The following is a 26,853-nucleotide window of genomic DNA, read 5'->3' on the forward strand; positions in this document are numbered from 1 at the left end:
TTTTATGGAAGGATTGTGTTTCGCCAACTGTAATTTTGTATAGATTTATAATTTGATGACTATACCAGGTATTGCCTTGTAGAGAAACTTACGCAGAATACAGCTGGTCTGAGTTGGTTATGGTGACCAGCCCATGGTGCAGGTTCTGGTCCTAGGTCGAGTGGTTCATTAGAAAAAAGTTATGTCCGGGGCCATAGGTCTAATCTGTCATGTAAAACGACCACAAAGTCAGTAGGCCTTGCTTTTAGATTGTTTAATATAGTGTGTTAAAGCTTGTAGACTGATATTGCGTTACATGCATTCTCACAGATTACAGTAGCAGGCAAGGAGTTTCGGACCAACCTTGCAGGAAGAAAATACGTTCTTTGATAATCCCTGTTGACACTCTCAAAAGTCGAATATTGTTTTGCCAACTGTAATGTTTACAAATTTGGAATTTTATGACTGTTCCCAGAGTTTGCCAGCATATGTGTGCAATACAGGATGCCTCAGTTTGGTATGCAACAATCCAGTGATAAAGGCTATGGGCTTAATTGGGAACATTTGAGTTGCCATAGGTATGATCTGTTTATTATGACAAGTTATTACGAAGGCAATAGGCCTGATTTAATGTATTGTGAAATGCATTTATTGTAGCCAGTAAGTAGGCTTTAAAGAGTGGATCGTTATTACGCTATTCTGAAGACTGTCCACTGCTATTTCATTACATGGACTCTCACAGGTTAGTTTATTAAGCAGAGGTTTTTTTGTTGGCTACTCTTATGTGATAAACCATTTGAGGTAGAGGGTAAGACCTTCTCAATTGTCTGCCAGACCCTTGCGTGTAAAAAAAACCACAAGCTCAAACTATAGAGAATATTTAGGATAGCCCTCTTCTATTGGTGTGTGATTATTTTATTCTGCTTCTTACGATTTATTGCATACTGTATGATGCAAATGGTTAAACCATTTCTATGATTAACTATATTGCCCTGTGAATAATGCCATTTGGCATGAACATGTGCACCTTTGTCTGAAAATGTGTGCTTCATTGTCTAGGCTGCTGGTCAATCTTTCATTTTCCATTTTCTCCTCTTCTAGGTTCTTTTTAATTTCTTTAGTTTTCCTTTTTAGATCTTGCCTGGCGTTAGCAGCGCGAAATCAATTCAGCCAAAGCTAAACATGCACGCGCACGATGGACAAAGATAGCTGCTCTCGCCATTCAGCCAAAGCTAAACATGCACGCGTACGGACAGTGGGCAGGCCGATGCCATCTTGTTTGAAGTAGCGTGGCCTTTCACGGCCGAGCTTGTTAGGTCTCGCCTGGTACGAGTACGGAGGGACAAAAAAATTGCACGCGCACTTGGACAGCCCGACACCATCTGTGTTTACTGTAATTGGCGTAGGGATGTGCACACGAGTGCGCATGGCAGCTTGCTTTTGCTTCCCCCCCTCCCCCTTATGTGCGCGCGCGCACGCATGGTGGTGTGCTTTCACTTCCCCCTCCCTCACCACTTCTAAAACACCGCCTTTATCTCGCTCCCCGCCCGCCCCTTTGCTGCTTTAACTCGCTCCCAAGAATACCAGTCTGCAGCCTTTCCTGGTTGTTTTGCACACAACCTCGAGCCCTCACATGGTCCCTGAGTGGCCACTTGCAGCGCTCTATAGCAGCTCCCCGCACCAGCCACTCACATGAACGTGCCTGCGAGTGGTGCATTTAAAAGACCCAGTTTTCTGAGTATCGCGTAAGTGGAGAACAAGCATTTTGGTCCTATACTCCTCTCGCTCCTCCACCTTCACTTAGTTTAATCTCGCTGAAGTGTGGGATGTGATGGGAAAGCAGAGACCTTCATTCAAATGTAGCACTTTGAGGCGGCACATGAGGCGGCACATGGTGAGCATTCCTCTGCCTGGCTGAAGTTAACTTGAATGGGAGGGTCTGCAGGCCCCGCCGGCTGGTGCAGTGACACTGGGGTGCAGTATTTCTAAACTGGGCCGTTGGAAGCAACCGCCCTCTCATCCGAGGGCCTCTCAACCGTCACTCTCCCAACTCCTCTTAAGATGAACCCGCTCCGGGCCCTCCGATAGCCAAGCTTCCGCTCCCAGCCCTCCGATAGCCAAGCCTCTGCTCCCGGCCTCATTAGAAGAGGATGCGGGCTCTAGCAGAGCGTCTGCAGGTGACAAGGCTTTACTGAGTAATTAACCCCTTGAAGCGAGTGCACTGTTGAGAAAACCCCACTGATAGCCATGCAAATTAGCGACCTGGAGGCAAACTCCGCTCTCTGAGCAGGGCTGAGGTGCAATAATTGGCTGGAATAACAAGCATTGAAAATGAAATAGGTCTCACCTTTTATTAAGTTAAAGCCATGTGCTTTGCTATACAATACCATTAGCACATCAAATGGCTTTAACTTAATCAAAGGCGAGACCTATTGCATTTTTAATGCTTGTTGAGTATCTTGTAGCTACCGAGACAGCCCTATCAGGCTACCTGCCTGCCCCTGATTTCATCTGCTGTGTGCTCAGTGGCAGCTCCTCCGCTAAGGAGGAGGAGCGTCGCCCAACTGATTTTCAACAGTATAAGGAAAAGTAAAATGAAAATAACAAAGTTATGGGTGCAGCAGCTTTGCCTGATTAGGTGGGGCAGGGCTGTTCTTCTGACAGAGCAGGAGAGGAGTGGTTTTCGCTCCCTGAGGTCGCATGAATATTTGGCTGGCCCTTTTGGGCCGGCCAAACATTCATGCACACTTAGCATGTTCTCCACCCAGGCTGCATTACAGCCTGGGTGGAGAACATGCCTAGGCTCCCTGTCCCCGTCTGAGCACCGAACCATTGGCTCGGGGGGCCTCAGTAATGATGCTTCTGTTCCGTGTTCTGGCCAAGAGAGACTTAGTGAGGAAGGACGTGGGGAGGAGGTAAGTTTAATTTTTATTTTTTTATTTACCCCTTGTTCCCTGTCGCTACCGATCCGTGCCCGCAACCACTGTGTGTGCTGCAACCTGTGCAGCCATAATTTCTAAACTGGTCACTCCTCTCGGAATGGTATTGTCCAAAGCATTCAAGTGTTTAACCGTTCCAAGATGACTAGCGTGTTTAGAAGCATTGTATTTGGCCACCTTGATTGACTCAGTACAACAGTGATGCACTATACGCAGGGCAGTGTTTACTGTGCAGCTATCTTGGCATGGTGGTGTGTATAGTGTATACTTGTTTTTACAGCTTCAAGATGACCAACACATTGCTTTTAAATGTACATACAATACCTTTGCAAAATGGCCAGCCCATACTATGCTTATTTTTATTTGTGTATTGCAAGCATATGCCTGCCAAGTTTGTGGTGGCATGTTTTCTTATTTCTGCTTTTATTCTTTTAATTTGTCTTCCTTATGCTTGAGGGAGTTTGTCTTTTATTGCGGACGGGTAAATGCAAGAATAAATCAAGAGGTGCATATATGTATTAGCGCACTATGAGTGATAGAGTGGTTGCCTGATGATTTATTAACTACCTTAACTCCTCAATGACTAGAGATACTTGAAATTATAAGCCGGACCTATTGGCATTGCCAATGCTTGTATTTTGTCTTTTACAGTTGCGTGGAGTCAGCAGATTTTTTTTGTTAACTTTTAAAATGGTGGAACAAAATTATGATGTAATTTGTATGTAAACCAACTGTTCATCCTGATCTTACATCACGTAAATGTCACAGGTCCCTTGCATAAAATGTTTGTAATTGAAGTGTTGAATAGTATCTCCATGTACCCTTTACAAAGCATGTTCATGAGGAACAATTGATACCTACAAGTAGATTAATGCTTATATTCATGTTCATAGGGCGAGCTGTGTTCAGCTTATCTATTTGCACATGGTGAGTTAGTGTTTTGCATATGCATCTACATGCCTGTTAGTTCTGTTCATGCAAGCATGCATTTGAGGTGTACCCTCTGGATGAGTACCTCTCACCATGTCATTATGGACACTCTTTTCACCTGCATAATATTGATTTCAGGTGTTGTAGTCTAATGGAAACAAAATAAAAATACATTATCCAGAATGCGTTACGCTATCGCACAGAGCCAGGACTGACAACTATGACCCTAATGACGTGAACAGATGTGTTCGCTCAAGTACTGGAGGGTGAGCAATATATGACTTTCAAGCATATAAGCTGCTTTATAGTGCAACTTTGTGGTTGACCTTGGACTTCAGTACACCTGCTGTAAAACCTACCACTCTAGTTGATTCGATGTCTATTGCATCCATGTACTTATGTTGAGCTTACCTTTTTGAATAAGCATTCACATAGATTGAGTTGTGAATAGCGATAACCTTGAGCGTATGCTTTTCTAGCTTACTGGTGTGAGCTGGTTTACGGCATTTAAAGGTAGGTCTGAACTTTCCTGTGCTGGATTTGATCCTTTCACTGCTGCTTGAAGGCGAGGGCCCTGGTGCTTGTCGGATTGTAGGGCACAGGCTGGTGTTCGCGTTTCTCTTTGCTGTCTGAGGGCCCATATGTTTTGGGACTACTCTTAATAATGGTCCATCTGATTCAGGTTTAAGTCTCTGATAGCTGCTGGCCACAGAATTTGGGTTTACTACTGGTCCCAGCCCTCGCTACAGATGGAATGTGCGAGTTCAAGTGTGCTATTGGGGTCCATGTTCGCTGAAGGCTAATCTTTTCTGATTAACTTCACACCTGATCTTGGGCTCAGGGGTGTGATGCTCTGGTTTTAATCACCTACCTGTTGCTGGCAGGCTGGGTGTAAGGTTTGTTGACTTGTTTAAACCTCTTTACTGCCTGCAGGCACATGGACACCCCTGCTAAGTCACTGTGCACTTGTTTCAGCCAGGGAGCTGAGGCTTGTTGTGTGGTTTTCTAGGACCTTGCACTCACGGGCCATGCATAACATTGCTGTTTTAATGAACTTTACATTTTAAAAGGTTCTAATCTGCTATGATAGCTAAGAGAAGTTTATTCCACCATCTGGACCAGAAAACTGTGTCCTTCCAGGCTTTGCCTTGCATCTTGGTGATCAAAATCTTCGTAGAAATGCTCAACACAGATTCTAACGGGCACATTACATTACCTGTTAAGGGGTTTCAGGAGATAAGTCCAACCTGTGTACGAAAAAATCCTATGGGTGAAGGCAACAGTTTTTTAATTTGAGGCCCATGGCTCTTGAAGTCTTTGAACATGCAGGGGTGTTATCCTGGCTCAGATTTAGTTGAATAATGGCCATGAATGCCATATTTTGGACTTTTTAAAAAATGTATTTTAATTTAAATATTTTTATTTTATTTTGATCATAATACAAAACAAAGCATGAATACACCGTACATTACGAATTTTCCTCCATAGTGAGGTATCTATCGGAACAGAAACTCTGCTGTTGGACCCACGGTTTAGTTTGAGCCCTTTGGGTCTAATAGGAACATTCAGCGATCTGTATAGTGCATTCAGGCACCCACAGTGGGATAAACAATACAACATTCAACATGTCTCCTGAGGCCTTCCTCGTTGTGAGTCCCCATTTTCCTCGTCCCCTTCCACTTCCAGATTGTAATAATCTATCCATGGCCCCATATTTTACGACATTTTCGTGGACCATCCCAGGCTTTATACGTAACTTGTTCCGCCACCATATACAAATCAAGACTTGCTCTCCATTCTTTCAGAGTGGGTACTTTCGGGGCCCCCAATATCTAGCTACATCTCGATATTTTGGACATTTATTAAAACGTTTTAATGGAGTGTGATGGGATTCCAATGTATAAGGTGTTTAAGACACTGTGGACAAAATGGTGGCTGTACTCTGTGGGGTTCAATTTTGGGAGTCTACTATTCAGTGCTCCTCACAACTGATACTTGCTTATTTAGAGCTTAAGAGATCTGACATTTCAGTGGCCATTGCATTCTGCCCCAGAGAGAGACCAGGTCTGGCCAAGAGCAAACAATAGCATGCTCCAAGTACATGAAAAGCTCCGTTTTGGTCCTATTTAAAGTTAATCGACACCACAGTCACTTAAGTGCATACATCAAGAGAAATCAGAAACTCGGAGGTAACCATGGATTCAAACCTATCCTGGATATCGCATATCAACAAGGTCACTTAAGAGCACCTTCTACGTAATAAACAGTGTTGCATTTTCTATTTCTTGGATATACAAGAGCTACAGGCAGTCCTCTCACTCGTAATGCCCAAGCTCAACTATTGCCAACAGCCTATACCTCGGAACATCCAGTTTCATCATATGCAAAATGCATTCAATCCAAAATGTTGCTGGAAAAGTTTTTTCCAGCCTTCACTAAAATTATGCATGCCTCCAGTCCTGGAGCCACACCATTTGCTATATTTTGCTAGAAGAGCAGTGATCAAGGCACTCTGCATTACTCACAAGGTCTCCTAATGAAAAGGAGCGCTTTACCCACAACTTAAATTCAAGCAATACAAATAAAACTGGACACTTAGCTCCAGGCTTGCACCATGGATTATAATACCACTTTACTATAAGAAATCTGTAGGAAGCACTGCTTTCTCAGTAAAAGCTGCCCAGGTCTAGAACTCACTACCAGACAAGATTCAAAGAATTCAGGAGCATACACACTCCAAACATACCCTTCAAATAGCAGTTGAAAACATGGCTATTTCCAAAATAGGCACATCATCCCGCAACCTTGGGCTAGAACCTGGAAAGATAATCCTACATTCGTCTACAATCTTGTCCATCACCCAGTACTATACCAGCCCATAATTCAGCCATTACAGCTGAACAGGACATAGCTTGTAGCCCTAACAGGCAAACGCTTCAGTGCCCCACACAGGGGTAGTAAGCTCTATATAAATGCTGCAGTACAATCGAATACAATCAGTTGTACTCTCCTGGGCACAAAGTCTATCCTTTCTCACCATAAAGCCCCTCCATTTAAACCACCATCTTATGTCATCAAGATAATATAGCTGACCTCATTAGATCGATCAATCAGGCTTTTGTTAAGCGTGACTACTCACCCGTAACGTTCTCAAGGCGCTGGGGGTGAGGGGCGTGCAGGTTCCAGTCCCTCAAGGAGGGGGTCCGTCGAAGAGCCAGGTTTTGAGGTTTCTCGCGAAGGTGGGGAGCAATGTTGTCTGTCTGAGGTGGAGCAGAAGGGCGTTCCAGGCTTTGGCCGCGAGGAAGGAGAGGGAGCGGCCTCCCGATCTGTTTTTTCTGGTGCGTGAGACCTCGGCGTAGGAGAGTTGGGCTGATCGTTGGATCCTTTGGGGTGATTGGGAATTGAGTTGGTTGTTCAGGTATGCAGGTCCGGTGTCGTTTAGGGCCGTGTGTGTGTGGGTGAGCATCTTGAAGGGGACTCTTGGCTCGATGGGGAGCCAGTGGAGTGTGCGCATGTGCTGAGAGATGTGGCAGTGTTTTGGCAGGTTGAGGACCAGTCTTGCGGCGGCGTTCTGGATGTTGTGTAGCTTGCGGGTGATGTTTTTGTTCCGGATTAGAGTGTTGCCGTAGTCAAGTCTGCTGGTGACCAGGGCGGGAGTAACTGTCTTTCTGTGTTTGAGGGGGAGCCATTTGAAGTTCTTTCGTAGTAGGCAGAGGGTGTGGAAGCAGGAGGATGAGACTGAGTTAATCTGACTGTCCATTTTGATCTTGGAGTCTAGGATGATTCCCAGGTTGCGTGCATGGTCCGTAGGGGTGGGCGGGTTTCTACGGGCAGCGGGCCTCCAGATGTTGTTCCAGGCATTGGGGTTTGGGCCCATGATCAGTACTTCCGTCTTGTTGGTGTTTAGTTGTAGGCAGCTGTTTTTCATCCATTTCGCGACTGTTTCCATGCCATCTCGGCAGTTGTGTCTGGCGGTGTTGGGTTCGTTAGGGAGAGGATGAGTTTGGTGACGTCTGCGCGTGACACAATGTTGAGTCCGTTGGTTTTGACGAGGGGGGTGAGCAGAGTTATGTAGACGTTGAAGAGAGCCTGGCTGAGGGAGGATCCCTGAGGAACTCAGCAGGTCGTTGGTGTTGGGGCCGAGAGGAACGGGGGAGGTCTGACCCGCAGCGTTCTGTCTGAGAGGAAGGAGCTGATCCAGTCGAGGGCCTTGTTCTGGATCCCTGCGTCGTGGAGTCTGTAGGTGCGGTGAGAGACTGAGGTTAGGTGACTAGGGTGTACTGCATTGAACCTTCTCACTAATGTGCTATGGCTGTCTGGAGCAAGCAGTCTGCCAATAGAGGGCAGGTGGAAGATATTTTCTCTATATTTACTATTGCAGCTCCAGGTGTGCTAAGCTCAGTTTAATACCCTCACCTCATGCTGCACCGTAAAGACCTAGGTATACTGGATTTAACCTTTAGCCTGTTTTGTTTAGACCCTTTTATGTGCTGGGTTTAAACTCCGAACACCTGAGCCCACAGACAGTGGGTATAGGGTTGAGCCCATCAAAACAAGTAGGCCCTGAGCTTGCAGCCTCAATAAGGTGAAATTCCGCACAAGTGTGCACTCTCATTGCAGCCAGCAATGAATGATTGTACTTGCAACCTCCTCTCGGTCGCATCAGGCACATGTGTTCTGGTTCATTCTATCACACCTGGGCTTACACTCTACAACACATTTGGTCGTTTGTCCTGCAGTTAGTAGTGATGGTTGAATGCATCACATATGGGTATTAGGCAGTTTCGTGAGCCCTACATGTGAGGGTGAAGTCGGGGTGGGGGTGCTTGGGGGGGAGGGGGGGGGTGTTAAACCAAGAATTTGGGTTTTCACCATGTAGTGTGAAGGTGAAACCTAACACGTTTGGATCTATACTCAGCATGCAGCTGCAAATGGGCTACACCTTTAGTATGGCATGTTGGCCTCGGCATAAATGATTTGAGAGTAAAAGGTGTAAAATTCCTTATCACTAAGGTGTGTAAACACACCAGTACTGATTGGCCAATCGGCCTGCATCCAGTTTTGATGGAATTAAATCCTCCAACACACCTGAGACCTCGCCTTGTAGTTTGTGCTCATTTGTTTAGCAAGTGATGTTGCTCAAAAAGTACTGAAATTGAAGTGACCACAAAAGAGCGGTTGTCTTGCAGCCCAAAAGTGTTGCACCAGTCTGGACACTTAGTTATCAGCATTTGCCAGCAGCCGTGGCGATGGTGGATGGTATGAAGCCCATCTAGATCCTCGACTTTAAGTCGGGACGGGACGGGGTGCAATTCCATGTCTCTGAGGCCATCAGTTTGGGTGGGGGTAGGGTGTAAAAGGGAGCCAATACTAGAGTATGTAGCTCCTCAGCAACCAATGAGAAAGCTAAAGTAAACTCGTATACCCCCTCGTCCTATAGATACCGCTGAAAGGATTAGCATCCCCCTCTGCACGTGTGATGAGTTTAACAGGTGTTAACCCTCTCGCTGCTGGCTGTATGTCCGCGTTTAATGAGGGGGTTTAGTTTGAGGGCTTTAACACCCTAATTGCTGGCTGAAATCGAACCCTAAAGGTGCTCAATATTGAACTCTTTTACAGGGCACTGCCCTCCAAGGACCCCTGCTTGCTGGTTTACACTAGGTCCCTAAGGTGGTTTAACCCTTCTCGCGGGCGGCTGCTAACTGGTTGTGGTGTTTAACAGCCTCACTACTGGCTATGTATGGGCTTCGGTGTGCGCAGTTAAAGTCCATCACTTTTGAGGACCCAGGTGTGCGATACTTAACCCCTCTCTGTTGGCCGCAGGACTAAGGCCTTGTGTTTGTCCCTCTGTTGGGTACCCTCCCCCATCCTCCTGCCTGGCTGCCAACTCTGCCTGTCACTGTCTCCATTACATGGATGAATGGGCTTTTGTAATGAAAGGAGATGAATGTGATGGGGGTGGGGGCCGGGAGAAGCCTGCAGCACATATTCGCTGTGCAGAGGAGGTTATACGATCGTTAAGGCCGACATCTTTTACCGTACGCTGGTCTTTTTGTTACTGGTTATGCTGTTCATGACTGGTTATGTTTTTGTACTAGCTCAAACCCTGCTACAAATCTATCACTCAAAATACTCCTCTCAAAGGCCCTGTCCTCCTGAAGCAGACATATCTCCGTGGTTAACCCGATCATATGTGCTGAGACGACCGAGCAGTGCCCCTGGATACTGAGCCAACACTCGGATTATCCAGGAGTTTCAGCTCCCATGCAGCAAAGCTCGCTCTGCCCTCAGACAAAAGAAGAAAAAAGCTACATTGGTAGCTCAAACTTGGACCTCTTGCCACATGGACCTTTCTGGCCCAGGCCCCAGATAGCACTACTGAAAAGCTATTTAGACAATGATAGAATAAACAAGTATCCCACAAAGCTTCACTATAGAGTAAAAGCACCATATCTTAAAACAATACTTTTTAATTTTGCAAAGAATAATACTCGGTACACGTTTTCTTTGTGTCCACCGGTCTATTAGTTACAAGGAAACATAACTTAAGCGCAGTACCTCCTGCTTGTATATATTCTGTAGCTTATAGGGGAATGTTCTGCTATAAATCTTAGTGTATATTCATTGTTACAGTTATACAGTACTTCTTCCCTGAAATGCAAAGGCAACATTCTATGTACTATATGTTTGATTAGTTGAAAGTTGCAGTTTGTGTTTTATGTGAGTAGTGTATTTCTGTCCTGTGTGATGATCAGAGTAAAGTCTCTGACATTGGTTACTATGCTTTGCATGTAGCGAAGCAACGAAGATTGAGGGTTCGAAAGTATAAACGAAATACTTTTTTTTTTTACATCGGATTTCATTGGAAGTGTGTTGGTTATGAGAGTGGCCTATGTGCCAAGTATATATGTGTTTGGTACCTAACCAAATTCACACCTCATATCATTGTGATCCTATAGCTTCACTTAACGCGTGGAGTGTTGTGAAGTAGAATGAGAGATGTGCCCTTTAGGAAGGGAAGTGTGTAATGGCTTTTGGGGGAATAGCGACATGAACGTCAGTCCACCAAAATGCCAGGGATAGCGAAAGTGACATCAGACACCTTTTAGTTTAACTCGCACACGTTTACACATACACACTTGCATAAACGGCTCTCACCAACCAGTCCGCACACAACATATATTTAAAAGTACTTTTTACTTCCCACGGCTGCCAGTGAGGGCCATATTCTAGCTAAGTGTACTCCATTCTTTATAACATCAATAGTGACTAACATTGTTGACTATTCCTGCAATAAAACACTATCAGAAAACGAAGAAAATAGAGCCGCATCCGACATCCATGGATTTGCCCATGAGTTCCTAGTACTGATTTTGCAATCTGTGGCCAGGGTTCACAAAGGCAGTGCCAGGGGGTAACAAGGGGCACGGCAAAGGTTGCAGCTGCGATCCCTAAATGACATCCATGACTGTTGGTCCGGGGTCCTTTGGTCCATACTTTCCTTGCCTGGTGTGTATTTATGAAATAAAAAGAAGCCCAGTTTAACAGGTGTCGCAGGCTTAAAATATTGGAGCTATCCCATCCTTGTCCATGGTAAATCCTACTTCGCCTCTCAAGTAAGCATCTTGCCGTTTTAGATCTCAGACAGTAGGAAATTATAACATCAGTAATTACCAAGATGAGCCAATGGACTAAGTTTTTTTTTTTTTAAACTTTATTTTTGGTGCAGACAATGATAGCATATAACAGTTGCGTCAACAGCCACAGGAAATCAACAACATTATGTCATAGAAAATTTTTCTGTATACACGGCCCATCAGCCCACAACCCGAGGGCCGGGCGGCGGTAGCTGGTAGCGTAGAAGCCAGGTCCTGAACCTAGCCCTGTGACTTCACGGCAGGATATTCTGATCTGCTTTTCTCTCGAGTTTCTTTAATACAGGTTACCCCCCAACTCCCCAAAGGAACCCCTCCCCCCAAAACTTCGGCATTCATGACTAAAACATGTGTACACAGGTCGTTCACCTCATTATGGCACTCCTATTGGCAGGCATAGCAGTGGTCGGTACGTACATTAGGAATGACGCCTTGAGACACAAAACACAATACTTCCCAGTTGTAACCTACATGTGCGTGTGCGGTCAGACACTCCCCCAACTCACCGGTCTCCCCCACCCTCTCCACCGCCCTCACCGTCCTCATCCTCAGACTCTGTACCTCCAGGGATGAACAACTCCGCACTCGTACCATCCGAATCTTCGGCTGCCTCACCCAGCACTCGCATCATTCTCCACGCAAGCAGGTCGTCCTGCAGTTTTTCATCTTTACGCACAGTCTGCATAAAGGGTTCCTCCGCCAGGGACCATTCCCCCACATCCCTAAGCCAATGTGACATCTCCGGGGCCCTCTGTCCCATCCACGTGATGGCCACCCTCCTCCTCGCCAGTACTAGAAGTAGCTGTAACATCTTGTAGGGCAGAGTACACTTCCTGGGCTTGGGGACTAAGGCTAACAAGCAGTGAAGGGGGGTCAGTTCCATCCGGAGTGCAGTAACTCTGCAAATGTGCGCCACCACCGACTGCCAGAAGGCGTAAACCAGTGGGCAGTCCCATGCTAGATGAAGAAAGGAGGCCCCCGGCGCGCCACATCTAGGGCAGTTATCGCGCTTGTCCGGGGCAATACGCTTCAAAGCAACCGGAGTCACATACGTTCGGTGTAAGAAGTTAAAGTGTGTCAATTTGAACCGTGCGTTGCACGACACCTTCCGGGTGAGTGTACCAATGCGTTTGCGCTGTGTTGGGTCTAAGGCAACCCCCAGGTCAGCCTCCCAGGCCGCCCATGTCGGAGGAACCGGTGGCGTGGAGTCCTGCCGCATGGCTGAGTACAATAGTGTTACCAGCCTCCTGCCCCTACCACAGGATAGGATAATATTGAGGGTATGGGACACAGGGGGCGCATCAGGGAATTGCGGCCAAGTGTCTCGTGCCATTGCATGGAGGCCCCCGTAGTGTAGGAACTGCCCCTCCCCGAACGTCTGTCGCCCGTTCGAAAGATAGGAACGTATAGTTTGGGTAGAGATCTGCCAACAGCTCGCACCCACCCGCTCTCCAGTCATGGAAAGGCATGTGTACCTCCATGTCCGCCACCGGGGCCATGATCCATATCGGCAGCTCTCTGTGAAAGGGGGCCCTTTGTAGGATTTTTTCCACAACACGCTGCCAAATGGCTGCGGTGTGGCGCACTATATATGGCAGCGTCGCATCCGCGCCCCTGCCGTGCATCAGGGCCATCTGTATCGCTCTTTCATCTGCACTACCCGCAAGGAGCCGAAGTTCCCAGGTGTCCGCATCCGCGAACCACCTGGCAGCTGGCAACAGCTGAGCTGCATAGTAGTAGAGGTCGAATCTCGGTGCCTCCAACCCCCCCTCCTCCCAGCTGCGGACCACCGTGTGCAAGGCAACTCTACTACGCCTGCCCGCCCAGAGTAAAGACGTAAGGAGAGTATTAAGAGTGCGGAACATCCGCGGGGGAAGTGGGCACAGCGAATTCTGTAACACATACAGTACCCGCGGCAGCATCACCATTTTCGCCACTGCCAGACGTCCCATCAGGGAGAGAGGCAACGTGTTCCAGAATGCCACTGATTGTTGTAGGGAGTGCACCACCCTGTCCGCATTGCGGGCCAGCAATTGTTCATCCGACGACGCCACCTGTATCCCCAGATAGCGGAAGGCCTCCAGTTCCCACCGCAGACCCAGGTGTGGCAAGTCCCCGCGCGCGTCCACATTGCAACCCGCTAGGGGGAAGATCAGGGACTTCCCTGCATTGATACGCAGGCCCGAAGCTGCGCCAAAACGGTCCAGCAGCTGTAGCAAAGCTGGTAACGCGTCCTGCGGAGACGTTAAATAAAACAGAGCGTCGTCCGCATACAAGGACACCGTGTGGATGTTACTCCCCACTTTGATCCCCCATTGGTCCAATGTGGTGCGGACCTCCACCGCTAATGGCTCAATCGCCAGGGCGAACAGGAGCGGCGAGAGGGGGCATCCCATCTCTCCAACGCCCAGTCCTCCGAGCGTGCGGCCCCAAGTCTGACTCTGGCCCGAGGCGCCCGATACAGTATCTGGATCCATTTGCGAAACACTGGCCCCAATCCCACCTGCTGAAGGACCTCTGAAAGGTATCCCCAGCTAACCGTGTCAAATGCCTTGGCCAAGTCTATCGAAACCAGGACTTGGGGATCTTCTCTGCCGCGTACCTCATGCATAATATGGGTTAATCGCCGCAGATTCATCGCGGTGTTGCGCCCGGGGATAAACCCACACTGGTCCTGGTGGACCAACTGGGCCATGTGCGGTGCCAACCGAGTGGCTAAGAGTTTGGTTAGGATCTTGACATCCGTATTAATCATTGTGATAGGGCGGTACGCCGCGGGGTCACAACCATCACCGCCCGGCTTTAGGATCATGCAGATCTCGCCCTGGTACATCGTGGGCGGGAGAGCTCCATCCTCCAGTGCTGTAAGAAAGACCTGGAGGAGGAGGGGGCCGAGGACGTCTCCGAATGCGTGGTAGAACTCGGAAGGAAACCCGTCTCCTCCTGGGGATTTCGCCGTCGGTAGGCTGGCCATAGCCACCCGCACTTCGTGGAGGGTCAAAGCCCCATCTAATTCTTCCGCTGCTTCGCTCGGAAGGGCTGGAAGGGCCACTCCACGGAGGTAAGACTGATAGGATGCTTCCGTGACCAGCGGATCCGCCGTATACACCTGCTGCAGGTGGGATTTGAGAATCCGCAATATACCGGACTCCGAATGCACCATGTTCCCGTCAGGGCCCCTCAGGGCCAGTATCCGAACCGGTGCCGATTCTTTCCTCAATATCCAGGCCAACAATCGGCCGGATTTGTCCCCTTCCCTGTGGAGTCGCTGTCTGAATTGACCCAGCGTGTATCTGTCGAGGCGCGTAAGGATATTGTGGACTTGCTCCTGGGCTTCCCGCTCCAGGGCCAGTTCCGGTTCCCCAGGATCTGGTGAGGCCTGGCGAGTCCGCAGGGTGTCTTCAGCCTCCCTCAGTTCGCGGGTCAGCTGTCGGCGGACCCCATAAGTAAGAGCCATGCATTCCCCTCGCACCACCGCCTTCAGTGCGTCCCACCTCGTTGACAGAGGCACGTCGTCCCCCTCCCAGTTGAGGTCTACGTAGTTGGTGAGTGTAGTCTGCACATGATCTCTACCCAATGGGTCCTGCAGTAAGTCCGCAGGCATCCGCCATGTACGGGGGCGGCTGGGCTGGTCGATGTCCTGCGTAGCGCACAACACCGGGGAGTGATCAGACAGGAAGCGGGCCAGATGGGTGACCTTTAGGGAATACGACGCGTCTATATTCGCGGCGAGGACCCTATCTAGTCTGCTATGGGTGTCGTGTGTAGGAGTGTAGCAGGTGTACAGTTTCTGCGACGGGTGACTCTGACGCCACACATCTACCGCTCCCAAGTTCGCCATGACCTCGCGCAGTCTTGCCGTCATGCGAGGTTTCGTCCCCGCACGGGGAGGATGTCTGTCTAGGACCGGATCCAAGACACAATTAAAGTCCCCGAACCACAGGAGAGGGCTGTCCACGTCCGACACTAAGACGTCTTGCATTTGTGGGTAGAAGGTCGCATCGTCTACGTTGGGTGCGTAAGTATTAAGGAGTGTAAGGTCCCTGCCATTCAACTTCACTCTCAGCAGCAGGTATCTGCCCTCGATGTCCGCCTCTGCATACTGTACTGCAAGGGGGACCCCGGGTGCCACCCAAATCAAGACCCCACGCGCATATGTCGAAAAGGAAGAGTGAAAGACCTGACCCCCGCCATTTTTTAGCCAGCTTTTGCGCCCCCTCCTCATTCAGATGTGTTTCTTGTAAACACGCAATCGAGATGGCATGCCTCCGGAGGAAGGACAGGACCCTATAACGTTTGGTACAAGTGCCCAACCCACGCACATTCCACGTTAAGAATTTGTATCCCATTTTTCCAGTAAGTGCCCCGCCGGGCCATGTAGTCTGCCGCCAAAATGCCGCCTCCTAGGGGCCTGAACAGTGATACACATGATGCCTATACCAACATTTTTAAACAGTACCCCCCCATCCACCCCCCCCCCCCCTCAACGTTGCAACATTAGCAGAACACTTCCCCCTCCCCCCACCCACAAGCAGGATAATGACAACAACCCAACCTGTCAACCCACCCTTCCCCCGCTGGTGCCAGGACGTGCACAGCCTCCCCACACACCCCTCACAACCCATCACACACCCACACAACAACAAACTGCATACCCCCCCCCCAGCTCCCTGCAAGGCCCAATGCTCACAAGATGTACGCCCGGCTCCGGCCCAGCCGTAGTCGACCATGCAGGACCAAGTCCGACAATAGCGCCCCCGCCTCCCAAAAAGCAATCAGTACCCACATTGCAAATCTACTGGCCTCCGTTTCTCCCCATTATGTAAAGTCTGGTGGCTCCGGGTACAATGTCTCACCAGTGTCCACCTATACCCCTCTCCACCCCGAGAGCCGCGGCAGCCATCCAATGACAAAGTACATAGGGCTTCTACATCACCTCAGGGTGGGCCATTCACCTCCAGGGCCCCAGCTCCCCCAGTCTCCTGAATCACCAGGTCCGACGGTGCCATGTCCCTCACCGCAGCTGGTATCGTGTCCGGGACCAGGAGTTCCACAGGTTCCAGCGGATTTTGAGACTCCGCCTCGGCCCCCTGCAACAGGGGTTCCAGGAGCATTCCGCCATCAGGCCCCACCGTGATTCTAGGTTCCTCCGTGTGCTCCGACGTGGAGCGTCGTCTCCGTCCGCCTCGGGGCCTCCGCTGCCGCTGGGGACGGCTCCCCCAAGTCTCCTTGGACCCACCACGGGCCCCCGGTGGAACCCCATCTCCCCTAACCTCCAGCCATTCCCAAACTTCCTCCGGCGATTCAAAGAAGTGCGCCTTACCCTGAGCCAGCACCTTAAGTTTGGCGGGATATAGCAACATATATTGTAACTGCATCGCCCGGAGCTTCTGCTTAACCCCCAGAAAGGATTTCCTCCTCTCCTGAACCTGGTGGGTATAGTCTGGGTATATTGAAATCCGGCTATTTTCAATGGCCAGGTCCGGGTTCTCCCTTGCTGCTCGCAGGATGCAGTCTCGATCCCGATAATTCAATATCTTGGCAATCAGAGCTCGCGGCGGGGCCCCCGGTTGTGGGGGAACCAGGGCTCGATGAGCTCTCTCGATAACCAACACTTCTGAGAGACCCTGTGGGCACAACTTCGCCCTAATCCATGCTTCCAGGAAGCGTTCAGGGTCTCCAGCCTCCAGCCTCTCCGGGACTCCCAGGACTCTAATGTTGCTGCGACGCGCCCTCCCTTCTGCGTCCTCAGCTCTCCGTTCCAGGGCACCAGTCGTAGCCGTAAGTTGCGTGACCGTCTTCCGGAGAGAGGCCACCTCCCCCTGTAGCTGCTCGATGTTAGCCTCCGCATCTGTGACTTTGTCCGCCACCTTACGGAGGTCCGTTCGCAGGAGATTGTCGATGGAGACTGTTTCAATTTGCCTCTCCAGCGCTGAGTGGGAGCCCTGAATAGCCTTTAGGAGTTCCGCACGGGAGGGCTCACCGGAGTCCTCGGGCTCCTCATCCTGGCCCTATTGACGTGTAATCCTCTGGGGCGGCAGCCTTTGCGTGGTGTACTGGGTGATCGTATTGGCCTGCGACGAGCGGGACGCCCTGTCTTTACGCATCCTCAGGATGATCCTAGTGCGGGGATGGCCCGCCTGTAGAGTAGCAACAAGTCCACCTCCACCCAGCCGGTGGCAAATTCCGCAGGGAGTCGCGCTCGAGCTCTCACTCTTGTGTAGTCAGCTGGGCGACCCCACTCTCCCAACACTTCCGTCACAGGCAGGTCGCAGGGACCGCGGGCACAGTCAGGAAGCTTCTTGCACCGGCAAGGGGGTTTCCGGCAACTACACCCCACCAGCGGGGCGGCGCGATCTCGTCGTGGGTCCCTGTGGCCTCCAGCGGGGGCGGATCCCGTCCCTTCGTCCAGTCGAGCCCCACAGGAAGCAGGCCCTTCTATGCTCCGCACCCGGCCCGTGCGGGTGGCTTAGTTCTTATGCCCCGATCACCCAGCCAGTGGTCAGGTAGGAGGGGGGCCCCTCAAGGCGCTCTGCTCCGGCGCTGCAATCAGGAGTCCAGCCTGCACCCCTCAACCGATATGACCTCCAGTGGCCCGGGGCCTCCTCCAAGAGTCAATGGGGGCCCTCGCCCCCTTCTCCCCGCACTTTAGGAGGCAGGTAGGCCCGGAGGAACCAGGACGGCACCACACAGACCGTCAGGGGCTCAATGTTGGTGCTTGCCCCGTCTGCGCCGCTCGCCTGTGCTCTCCTGGGCCCCCAGCCTGCTCCTACCCCACTGGCACACAGTTCCTGCCGGGACCCCGATCAGCAGGCTCTGCCGGTCACTCACCGCCTCCCCAGTCCGACGGCCGACTTCAAGATGGCGGCCCGGTGGGGGGAGGGGCACGCACTGGTCCTCGGCTCCCTCGTCGCTCCTCCGGTCAAGGAGAACCGACCGTCCCCCAGGCAGGCAGCGGCACAGCCGGGCAAGCGCACTTCAGGGCTCCCACACGGATCCGGGGCCCCCTGACCTGTACTCGGGAGCCGCGGCCCGCTTCTCCGGGGCTGAGTCTCCTCCCGGGGCGTCCCTCGGTCCAGCGCCGCTCAACACGCCCTCGCACACGGCGTCGTCCCCCGGGTCAAGGTCCAGACCCGGGACAAGCTCAGTGACCGCTCTGCAGGCCATCCGCAGTACGTCAGGATACGGACTCCCCCGGCCGACCAGGCCCCGACCGCGGCCTCGCGTAGGCTCGGCGGCCGCACCGGATCACCGGAGTTGCTCCGCGGTCCCACCGCCACTCTCGCCGGCTGAAAATCGGCAGGGGTGTTCCCCGCAGCTTCAGGGATTCCTCCGGACTGTCAGGGCTATTCACCGGAGCCTGGGCAGGATCACATACAGGATTTTACGGGTCCGCAGGACGGGAGCTGGCAGAGCTCACGTCCTGTCGGCCATGCTGCTTGGCCACGCCCCCCGCCAATGGACTAAGTTAGAATCCTAAAAAGGTCCATTCAATTTTCGATAATTCGAGGTAGATCAAATGATCACCATGGAGTTAGGTAATAGTAACATCTTTTTGCCAGACCCTACGGCAGTAGTGATAAAAGCGCTAGCAATAGCTGGGTCTATAATGGCCCAGGGGCGAAAGGTAATATAGGAAACGCCATTGTTGGCGGGAGATCGCATGTCAGAAATTGCTGGGCTCTCATGAATCAGTCAATGGGACTAGATGGGTAGCTCTTACATAGGAGACAGCTGGGGGAGAGATGCATTACTGTCATTTAGCAATCCAGCTAAAGGTTTAAGTAATCTCCAAGACAGTACTTCGGATATCTTCCGGTGAAACAAGGGTTATTTAAATATGTGAAGTTGGCGATTGGACAACTTTCTAAGTGTTCCTGATTGGAGAACCCACTGCCTGACAATGTGCTAATAGCAGGTATGCATTGTCAGCATATAGAAGACTGAAGAATACTGCCTCACATATGCTGGCTAATTTGATGGGTAAATAGGGATTTATCTTTTCGAGATTTAGTAGAAGCTGATTGGCAGGAGGTGCTGGCATATCCTAGGGACTTAGCCATCCTGGCGGGGTTTAGACTCCTATGATTTAAAATTATATAATTTAAAATTATATAATGGGTATACTAGTTATTCCATGACCCAGCTGAAGTCCTTTGGAGATGGTAGCTCATTCCTCTGTTGCATAAATGCAGACAAAAGGGCAACTTTTATATGTATGTGCTAGACCGGTGCCCTGGCAATCGCGACGGTTCTTAACTGCATCTGCCACTCAGGTTAACTGTGTTGGGTGTCTGGCACAATATTGGGAGCACGAGACATCAGACTATTGCTGGATGTGGCACCTACGGTGGCCTTACGAGATATAGTTCAGAAATGTTTGTTTGGCTCTTCATCATGGAGCGGCCATGCAAGTACCCTAACTGGAGAGGCGAAACAAGTGACCTACTCTAACTAGTGGGGGCTGCCATGGCAAATTAACAAAATATGAGGGACATAGTATTTAGGCAGTCTTCTAGATGGACGGAAGGTGTCGATTTGAGCATTGAAGCATTATGTGGGAGATAATTATGTCGGACACACAGTCCTTGTGTAGATGTATTGGGTCACTACTAAGGAATTCATGTGTAATACAGTATATTTTTGTGAAATACTTTTTGTTAGATGCAGCAAAGTAGTTCTTTTTTACGGGTGGGGTTTGTGCGGGGGTATGTCTATACTGTTCAGATTTTTTTTTATTGTAACATCTTTATTACGTTACTGTGTCACATGGTAAAGCACTATACGAGCAACCAGATAATGTGTTTACTTATTGGCTAACTAGTACCAAAAAAGAGCTGGCTCTAATCAGTAAGGCTGAGCACTCAGAACAACATAACATAAAGATATGCCAAAACTGATATGACAATTTCAAACATTATTTGGCTTCCAGAGAAGAAAAACTATTCTCAACCGGAATTTGTTAATTAATAGCTATTAATTAGCAAATTCCGGTTGAGAATAGTTTTTCTTCTCTGGAAGCCATTTAATGTTTGAAATTGTCATATCAGTTTTGGCATATCTTTCTATTCTGTTTATGTATTGGCTAAAGCACCCTCTGCCCTACGCTATAAGGATATTGGAAGTCACTGAAGTTATGTGATCGTTTAGAGGAACAGAGCTAAAGGCTGACATTTGATTAGGTCACAGTTTTTTTTTTTTAAAGTTTTTTTTTAGTTTATTTACAGTATGCTCTTTACATGTGATAGCAGGCATGTCAACTCCATATAATATGTGGTGACGCTGCATAGCCCTGCCTCAAGCCCTCTCAAGTCTCGGTTTCTTGCGTTTTCCCCCCTTCAAGAGACCATCCCCAGGGAAAAGTGTTTGAAATGTGTACCATTCAAATCAACCTGCCAGTGTGCTGTGTTTGGTAATTTAAAAGTCACGTAAACTGGAAATGGGCTACAATATTCGGTAACCTGCAAAAATATTTTTGTTTCCTTGCAGCAGTGCACTAAATAAACATGTAACCGCATGGGTCTACTTATTAAAGTAAATTTCTTGGCGAATAAAGTTTAGAAGATAGGGTCCTGAGACATTGTTTCTTCCCGCTATTTGCTGAAGTGGCAGTGGTATTACTGCTTAGTGACTGGACATCACATTATTTGCTGGCCCTGGCAGCTGCCATTTCAACTCTTCTGTGATAAGTTATTTAGTGTATTTTCTTTCATGGCGAGGTTAGTGATGTCCTACACAGACAGTAATACGGAAATTTGATTCAAGTGTTTACAGTTCTTGCAGGCTATCATGAATTATTTATAGTAGGGTGATATTGCAAGTCTTATAACAGTTAAGTGACCATACAGAGGCACAAAGTCAGGGGCCAAATGTTTTATATGAGTATGGAACTTAAGGTCTTTTTTAAATATTTTTAATTGCACAGTTGTGGGGGGTGTGGTCTGTCTAGTATCAATCAGGAGTTTGTATAGCACAGCTACTCACCCATGAGAGTCTCAAGGCGCTCCGAGATATGCCGATTTATTCCACACATTTCTTCTGATTTCCTTGACAGAATGGATTTCACGTCAGTGGTGGCATATGTCCAAAGAGGGCGGCATAGAAAAGGACCCTCCTGAATTGGGCATCTTCAGCCCATGAATAATTAAACCTGTTGGTTCTTCTCTTTATTTTTGCAAGTCGTATAGTATATTGTGCTTTGAGCTTTTTGGGTGTCTGAAAGATTCTGTAATCCCATGTATGTGATGCTAATATATTAATTTATGTACATCTTAGGTATCTCGATAAGACTAGAAGAATGACTTCACTTCCATGATAGCGCCAGAATTGATAGCTGCTGCAGTTTTCCTGCTGCCTGAAGAGGGGGCCGGAGCATGTAATGAGGATCCCTAGACAAGTGAGTATTGAAGTGGGTGGAAACAATGTGCTGCTGGTCGGATTTGAGGCACTAAGTAATAGCACTGTGTTGCTCCCACTAACGGAAGAGTTGGTTCCTGGAGTGCTTAATAGGCAATATGACATACTTTGGAAGAGCTAGGAGTATGTCCTAGATATGTTAAAATGATTGCTACATTGATGATTTATCCTGTACTAGTGTTGTGCCATCAGGGGTGGCTCAAGTTTGAATTGACTCAATTGTGTGTATGTCTCCGTTTTAGAATGGCAGTGTTTCAGTTATATGTATATAGTGGTTCTATGTCAGAGCTGTTGGTAATTTGGTGCTGAATTCCGCTAAAGGGTCTACAAATCCAGAATGGCTAGTGAGTGTATTTGAGTCCTGGTATAGGAATCGGTGCAGCTTTGGATAGACATTGGAATATGGATATGCTACATTAGCCTTAATAACGACTGTCATAATTGAAGAGATGTGCCAGTTTCTATACTAAAATTGCAAGTGTGAAGGAGTCCATTAAGGTGAATCTGCAGAGCTGCATATGGGTCCCTGGGCTAGTTTAGTAGGGCATCTGCAGGTCTGGATTGAAGGGCATAGTGACAGCCACTCTTCTCAACTCAGGAATTTAATACAAGAGGGTTCTGCAGATCAAGATTGAGGTTACTTGTCCGAAAACTTTTGGTAAGGCAGATGAGTTGGGTGGGGGCGGTAAGGGCCAGTGATTTGATTAAAGACTGTTCAGCAATTGAGGTGACCTGGTAGAGCTGCATATTGCTATTCTAGAACAGTAGATGTTCATATTACATACATAATACCTTTAATTGTCGATGTTGCCAGGTATCCCTTGAACAGAATGAGCTGTTTTTATGTGAATCATTGCTGGTTGGCGTCCAAATCATAAGCCTTTTTTATAACCAATTTGGAAAGATCAACTGATTTACTCTACAGTGTCCAAGCAAAAGCTCTCTCAATACCAAGAGCAATGCTCCACACAATCCCACATATTCACTGCTTCATGTTAAAAAAAAAAGAATTGTGTGCAATGATACTTGGCAATAGGCTAGATCTTCAGTCCTTTAAATCCTATGAATGATGGACATCTATGTAAAGGTCTTAAACTAAATTGGGTAAAAGAAAACGACTGCCTTTAGAATTGTAGACACGTAAGCGAACTCTTGTTAACCCAAGGTAGACAGTTGTGGTAGAGGAACCTTGCTCATGTTGAGCTGTGCTCGAGCGTATGGCTGAGAGCTGCTAAATAAGCTATCCTTCTGAAAATAGTACTCTAGGTTCCAACAAGTATCTGAAAGTCCCGATTTGTAGATCCTGGATAAGAAATGACGGTAGGCTTAAGTAAACGCTGTTTCCACTGTTGAGTCATAATGAGATGAAAGTATTTCCAGCATTCACTTTATAAGGCATGTAAGGTAAAGAAGAATACTTTTAAAGGTTTTGACTTGGAATATGTGTGAGTGGACATCTAAAATAAGTTGGTGAGTTAATGAGAGGTGAGCAAAAAAGCAGACAGTTTGGAAGGTTTAAAGCATGGTCCAAGAAATAAAGATGGAAAAATTCTAGTTAACTCTTAAAGCGCTAATGCTACTTTTCCTTTCAACTGCATTAACTGGCAGAATGCAATCTGTTATACACTTCATGTTTTGGCTGGTTGCTTGTCATTCAGCATCCTCTCTCTCTCTCCACAGGACATGGCTCACAGGTCTTCAAGCCCAATTGGCATTTCTCTTTCATTCCCTGGCCTTCAACCAGAAGATTCTAGGATTGGTGGACCATTGGTTGCCTGCACTGGTTTCCAGATGGAATCTCGTCCCTGTCCCCAGGAGGGTTCTCAGTTGCCCGGCTTGCTGCCCGATGCTCCCTCAGATATCCAAGAAAATATTCCAACTGCAACTCTTGAGCCTTCGCCTACATCTGGACTTGGGGCTGAGTCCCCATCTCACTGCCTCCAGCTGGATGTTCCTTCAGATCTTGGGGTGGATTCTCCTCCTTCGCCTCTTCAGAATGAATCCACTGCAACTTGTGATGAATTTGATCCTAATGCACTCTTTTGTCAGCCAGAGGCTACAATTTCATGTCCTTTGACGGACTCTTCTCCACCTCCAAAGGAGCTGCCTTCCCTTGAGCACCAGATGGAAGCTACTTCCCCACAGAGCCACCCTGACTGCTCTCCGGTTGATTCACCTTTTCATCATTCAAATTCTTCATCTCTTCTTGCACCTCAGAAATCCACCTCTCCTCTGCCTCTAGCTTGTTCATCTTCACCCCCATTGACTGCATCTGTGTCTCCTCCTCCTCCAACAGCTTCTCCATCCCCCCAAGACTCCCCAGACCCTGACAGTTCAGAGACCTGGCCAGAGAATGAGCTCAGTGAGCCTTTGTCCCCCTTCGATGATGAGCGGCTCCAGGAGCTGGCCTTCAATGGAGAGCTAGATCTGCAACAATACTTCAATGGCCAGTTGCTGGGGCTGGCGTCAGAGTTTGGTGGTGGGGAGCATGGTCCAAACTCGCAGAAGTACCCTTGTACAGTCTGTGGCAAACGCTTTCGCTTCAACAGCATCCTGTCACTACATATGCGCATTCATACTGGAGAGAAACCTTTCAAGTGCCCATACTGTGGGCACAGGGCTGCCCAGAAAGGAAATCTGAAAATCCACTTGAAAACGCACAGACTTGGGGCAGAGGGTCGGGTGCTGGGACGGTTGAGTGAGGAGAACCGCCTGCTGCTGGAACTAGAGGAGCGAGCATTGTTGCGGGAGCGCCAAACAAGGGACATACAGGGAAGATGGAACCACCCTTTGACCTTGGTCACTGCGGATACACCACCGGAGGAAGAAGCACCCTTATCAGTTTCCCCACACAAGTTGGATTCCCCTCATTCTAGCTCCATGCTGAAAAATGCAAGTGCCCCTTTTCTTGCTCCAGAAGATGAGGAGGCCCCTCCGGCTCCACCTCCTCCACCCTGCATCCCAGCGCCTGGCTTCCGCTGCCCATTTTGCAAAGGTAAATTCCGGAAGGCGTGTGAGCTGGAGAAGCATGTCCACATCCTCCACAAACCTTACAAGTGCACGCTGTGTGACTTTGCTGCGGCCCAGGAGGATGAGCTAGTACAGCATGTGGAGAAAGTGCATGTGGTCAGCCTTCCGGAGCCTGCACCAGCTCCTCCTCCTCCACCTCCAGCAGTGGTGGAAAAGGTTCCGCCTGCCCAGCCCCCTGTGGCTGGTTTCCGGTGTGAGGTTTGTGGCCAGGCTTTCACGCAGTCCTGGTTCCTAAAAGGGCACATGCGTAAACACAAGGACTCATTTGATCATAAATGCCAGGTGTGCGGCCGCTGCTTTAAGGAACCCTGGTTCCTGAAAAATCACATGAAGGTCCATCTGAGCAAACTGGGCCTGAAAGTGGAGAAGCCTGCAGGGACTACCACTAGCACCAAGCCTAAGAAGGAGCTAGGGCTACTGGGCTACAATGCTTTTTACTCCACATTCTTGCTCTCTGCAAATCGGCCCTCCAAGGAGGAGAAAAAACATGGGCGCGGAAAGTTGCTGGCACCTACAGATAAGAATTCCTTTTTGGGGTATCTCAATCTACAGACACCGGCAGATGGGAGCTGCACAGAACGTCTGCAAGCCACAGCTCGAGCAGTGGAAATCTCCCAGGATGGCCACGTGCAGGGCTGGCAGCTGGTGGGGTCAGCGGCAGACCTGGAGCCATGCTGGAACGGTGGTGGCATGATGACTGGCCCACGCAGGACACAGAAGCAGGAAATAAAGAACCAGATGCAGGCTCTGCGGGCAAAGGAGGCGCTGCTGACTCCGGTTGGGCCTGAGAGGCGGGAACCACTGGAGGGTGGGGACCGAGGGGCCTCTGGGTACCGATGCCCAGAGTGCGGCAGGACTTTTGGCACTTACCAACAGATGGCGGTCCATGCCCGGAGCCACATGAATGATGACAAGGAGTGGACCAGGGGTAGGACACTTGGGAATCTAGAGACGCTTAATAGTACCACTGGCCCACGACTGTCTGATGGCTCCCCCTCCAGCGGGAAGGTTGTGGCTGCTGGTGGCTCATCTGGGATGGCAGTTTCTACATTTCCAGGTAAATGAAACCATTCGCTATGCACACTTTCTTACTAAACGTGTCTTTTGAGGATTGCCAGGTGCAAAACTTCTTTTTGTGTTTCTAAATGGGCTTTGTCCATAGAGCATACAACAAAAATTACATTTGTCCCACCAGTCCCAAACACTTTCTTTTCTGGGCGTTAATATACATAGTAAATAGGGGGTGCAGAATTTTCCAGGTGCAACCCCATTCAGAGTTCCTCACCTCTGAATGGGGGTGTCGCAATATTACTGCATGTGTTCATCTCTTGTGTGTTGGAAAGCCTGGAATATTGTGTAGTGTGTCCCTGCTAAAATTCAGCTAGGTTTCACCTGGCAAAAAGTATTGTGTAGGAGGGCAGAGTGCGAGATGCTTAAACATTTGCTTGAATAGGAGTTTAAGGGCTTCACTCCGAGTTGGGCAGATGCAGAAGTCATCCAAAAAGGGACAGATGTCCTACTTGCCAGTAGCATTCTAAATATGGCACAAAGAACATCCATCACTTTTTGGCAGATGTCAATGCTACTCAGTCTTTAAATAAGGTCCAGGGTCTAAAATTATTGATTCACCAAATATTGAAACTCCACTCATGTTTCCATGACTTTTTTGGTGAATTTGTGCAAACAGAAGCTACATGCCATTAACTTCAAAGGAGCTCATGAGCATATTTCTTAAAGCCAGGCAAGATTTTGGTATTGCAAATTCATAAGGAATTGAGCGTTTAGTTGATCCCCTCCCAACTTATCATGTTGGTAGATGGATCTAACTTGGATTTAGAGAGGCCCGTTCCACATCGGATTTTCATAAAAATCTAATGAGCCCTCATGTAGGGTCATTGTTTGTA

General features: G+C 48.9%; 1 protein-coding gene across 7 annotated transcripts in view; it reads left to right on the forward strand.

Moving 5' to 3' along the window:
* ZNF219 (zinc finger protein 219) overlaps positions 1-26,853 on the forward strand; it is a 425,855-nt gene that overhangs the window by 230,761 nt on the left and 168,241 nt on the right. For all 7 annotated transcript variants that reach the window (XM_086923060.1, XM_086923061.1, XM_086923064.1 and 4 more), the window contains 2 exons: positions 21,779-21,899; positions 23,600-26,006. In XM_086923060.1, the coding sequence (XP_086779186.1) occupies positions 21,882-21,899; positions 23,600-26,006 (2,425 nt within the window). In that variant the 5' untranslated portion in view covers positions 21,779-21,881. The remainder of the gene's footprint in view (positions 1-21,778; positions 21,900-23,599; positions 26,007-26,853) is intronic.

The sequence above is a fragment of the Lissotriton vulgaris genome, chromosome 5 (genome assembly GCF_964263255.1).
Source record: "Lissotriton vulgaris chromosome 5, aLisVul1.2, whole genome shotgun sequence".
NCBI classification, from domain to species: Eukaryota; Metazoa; Chordata; class Amphibia; order Caudata; family Salamandridae; genus Lissotriton; species Lissotriton vulgaris.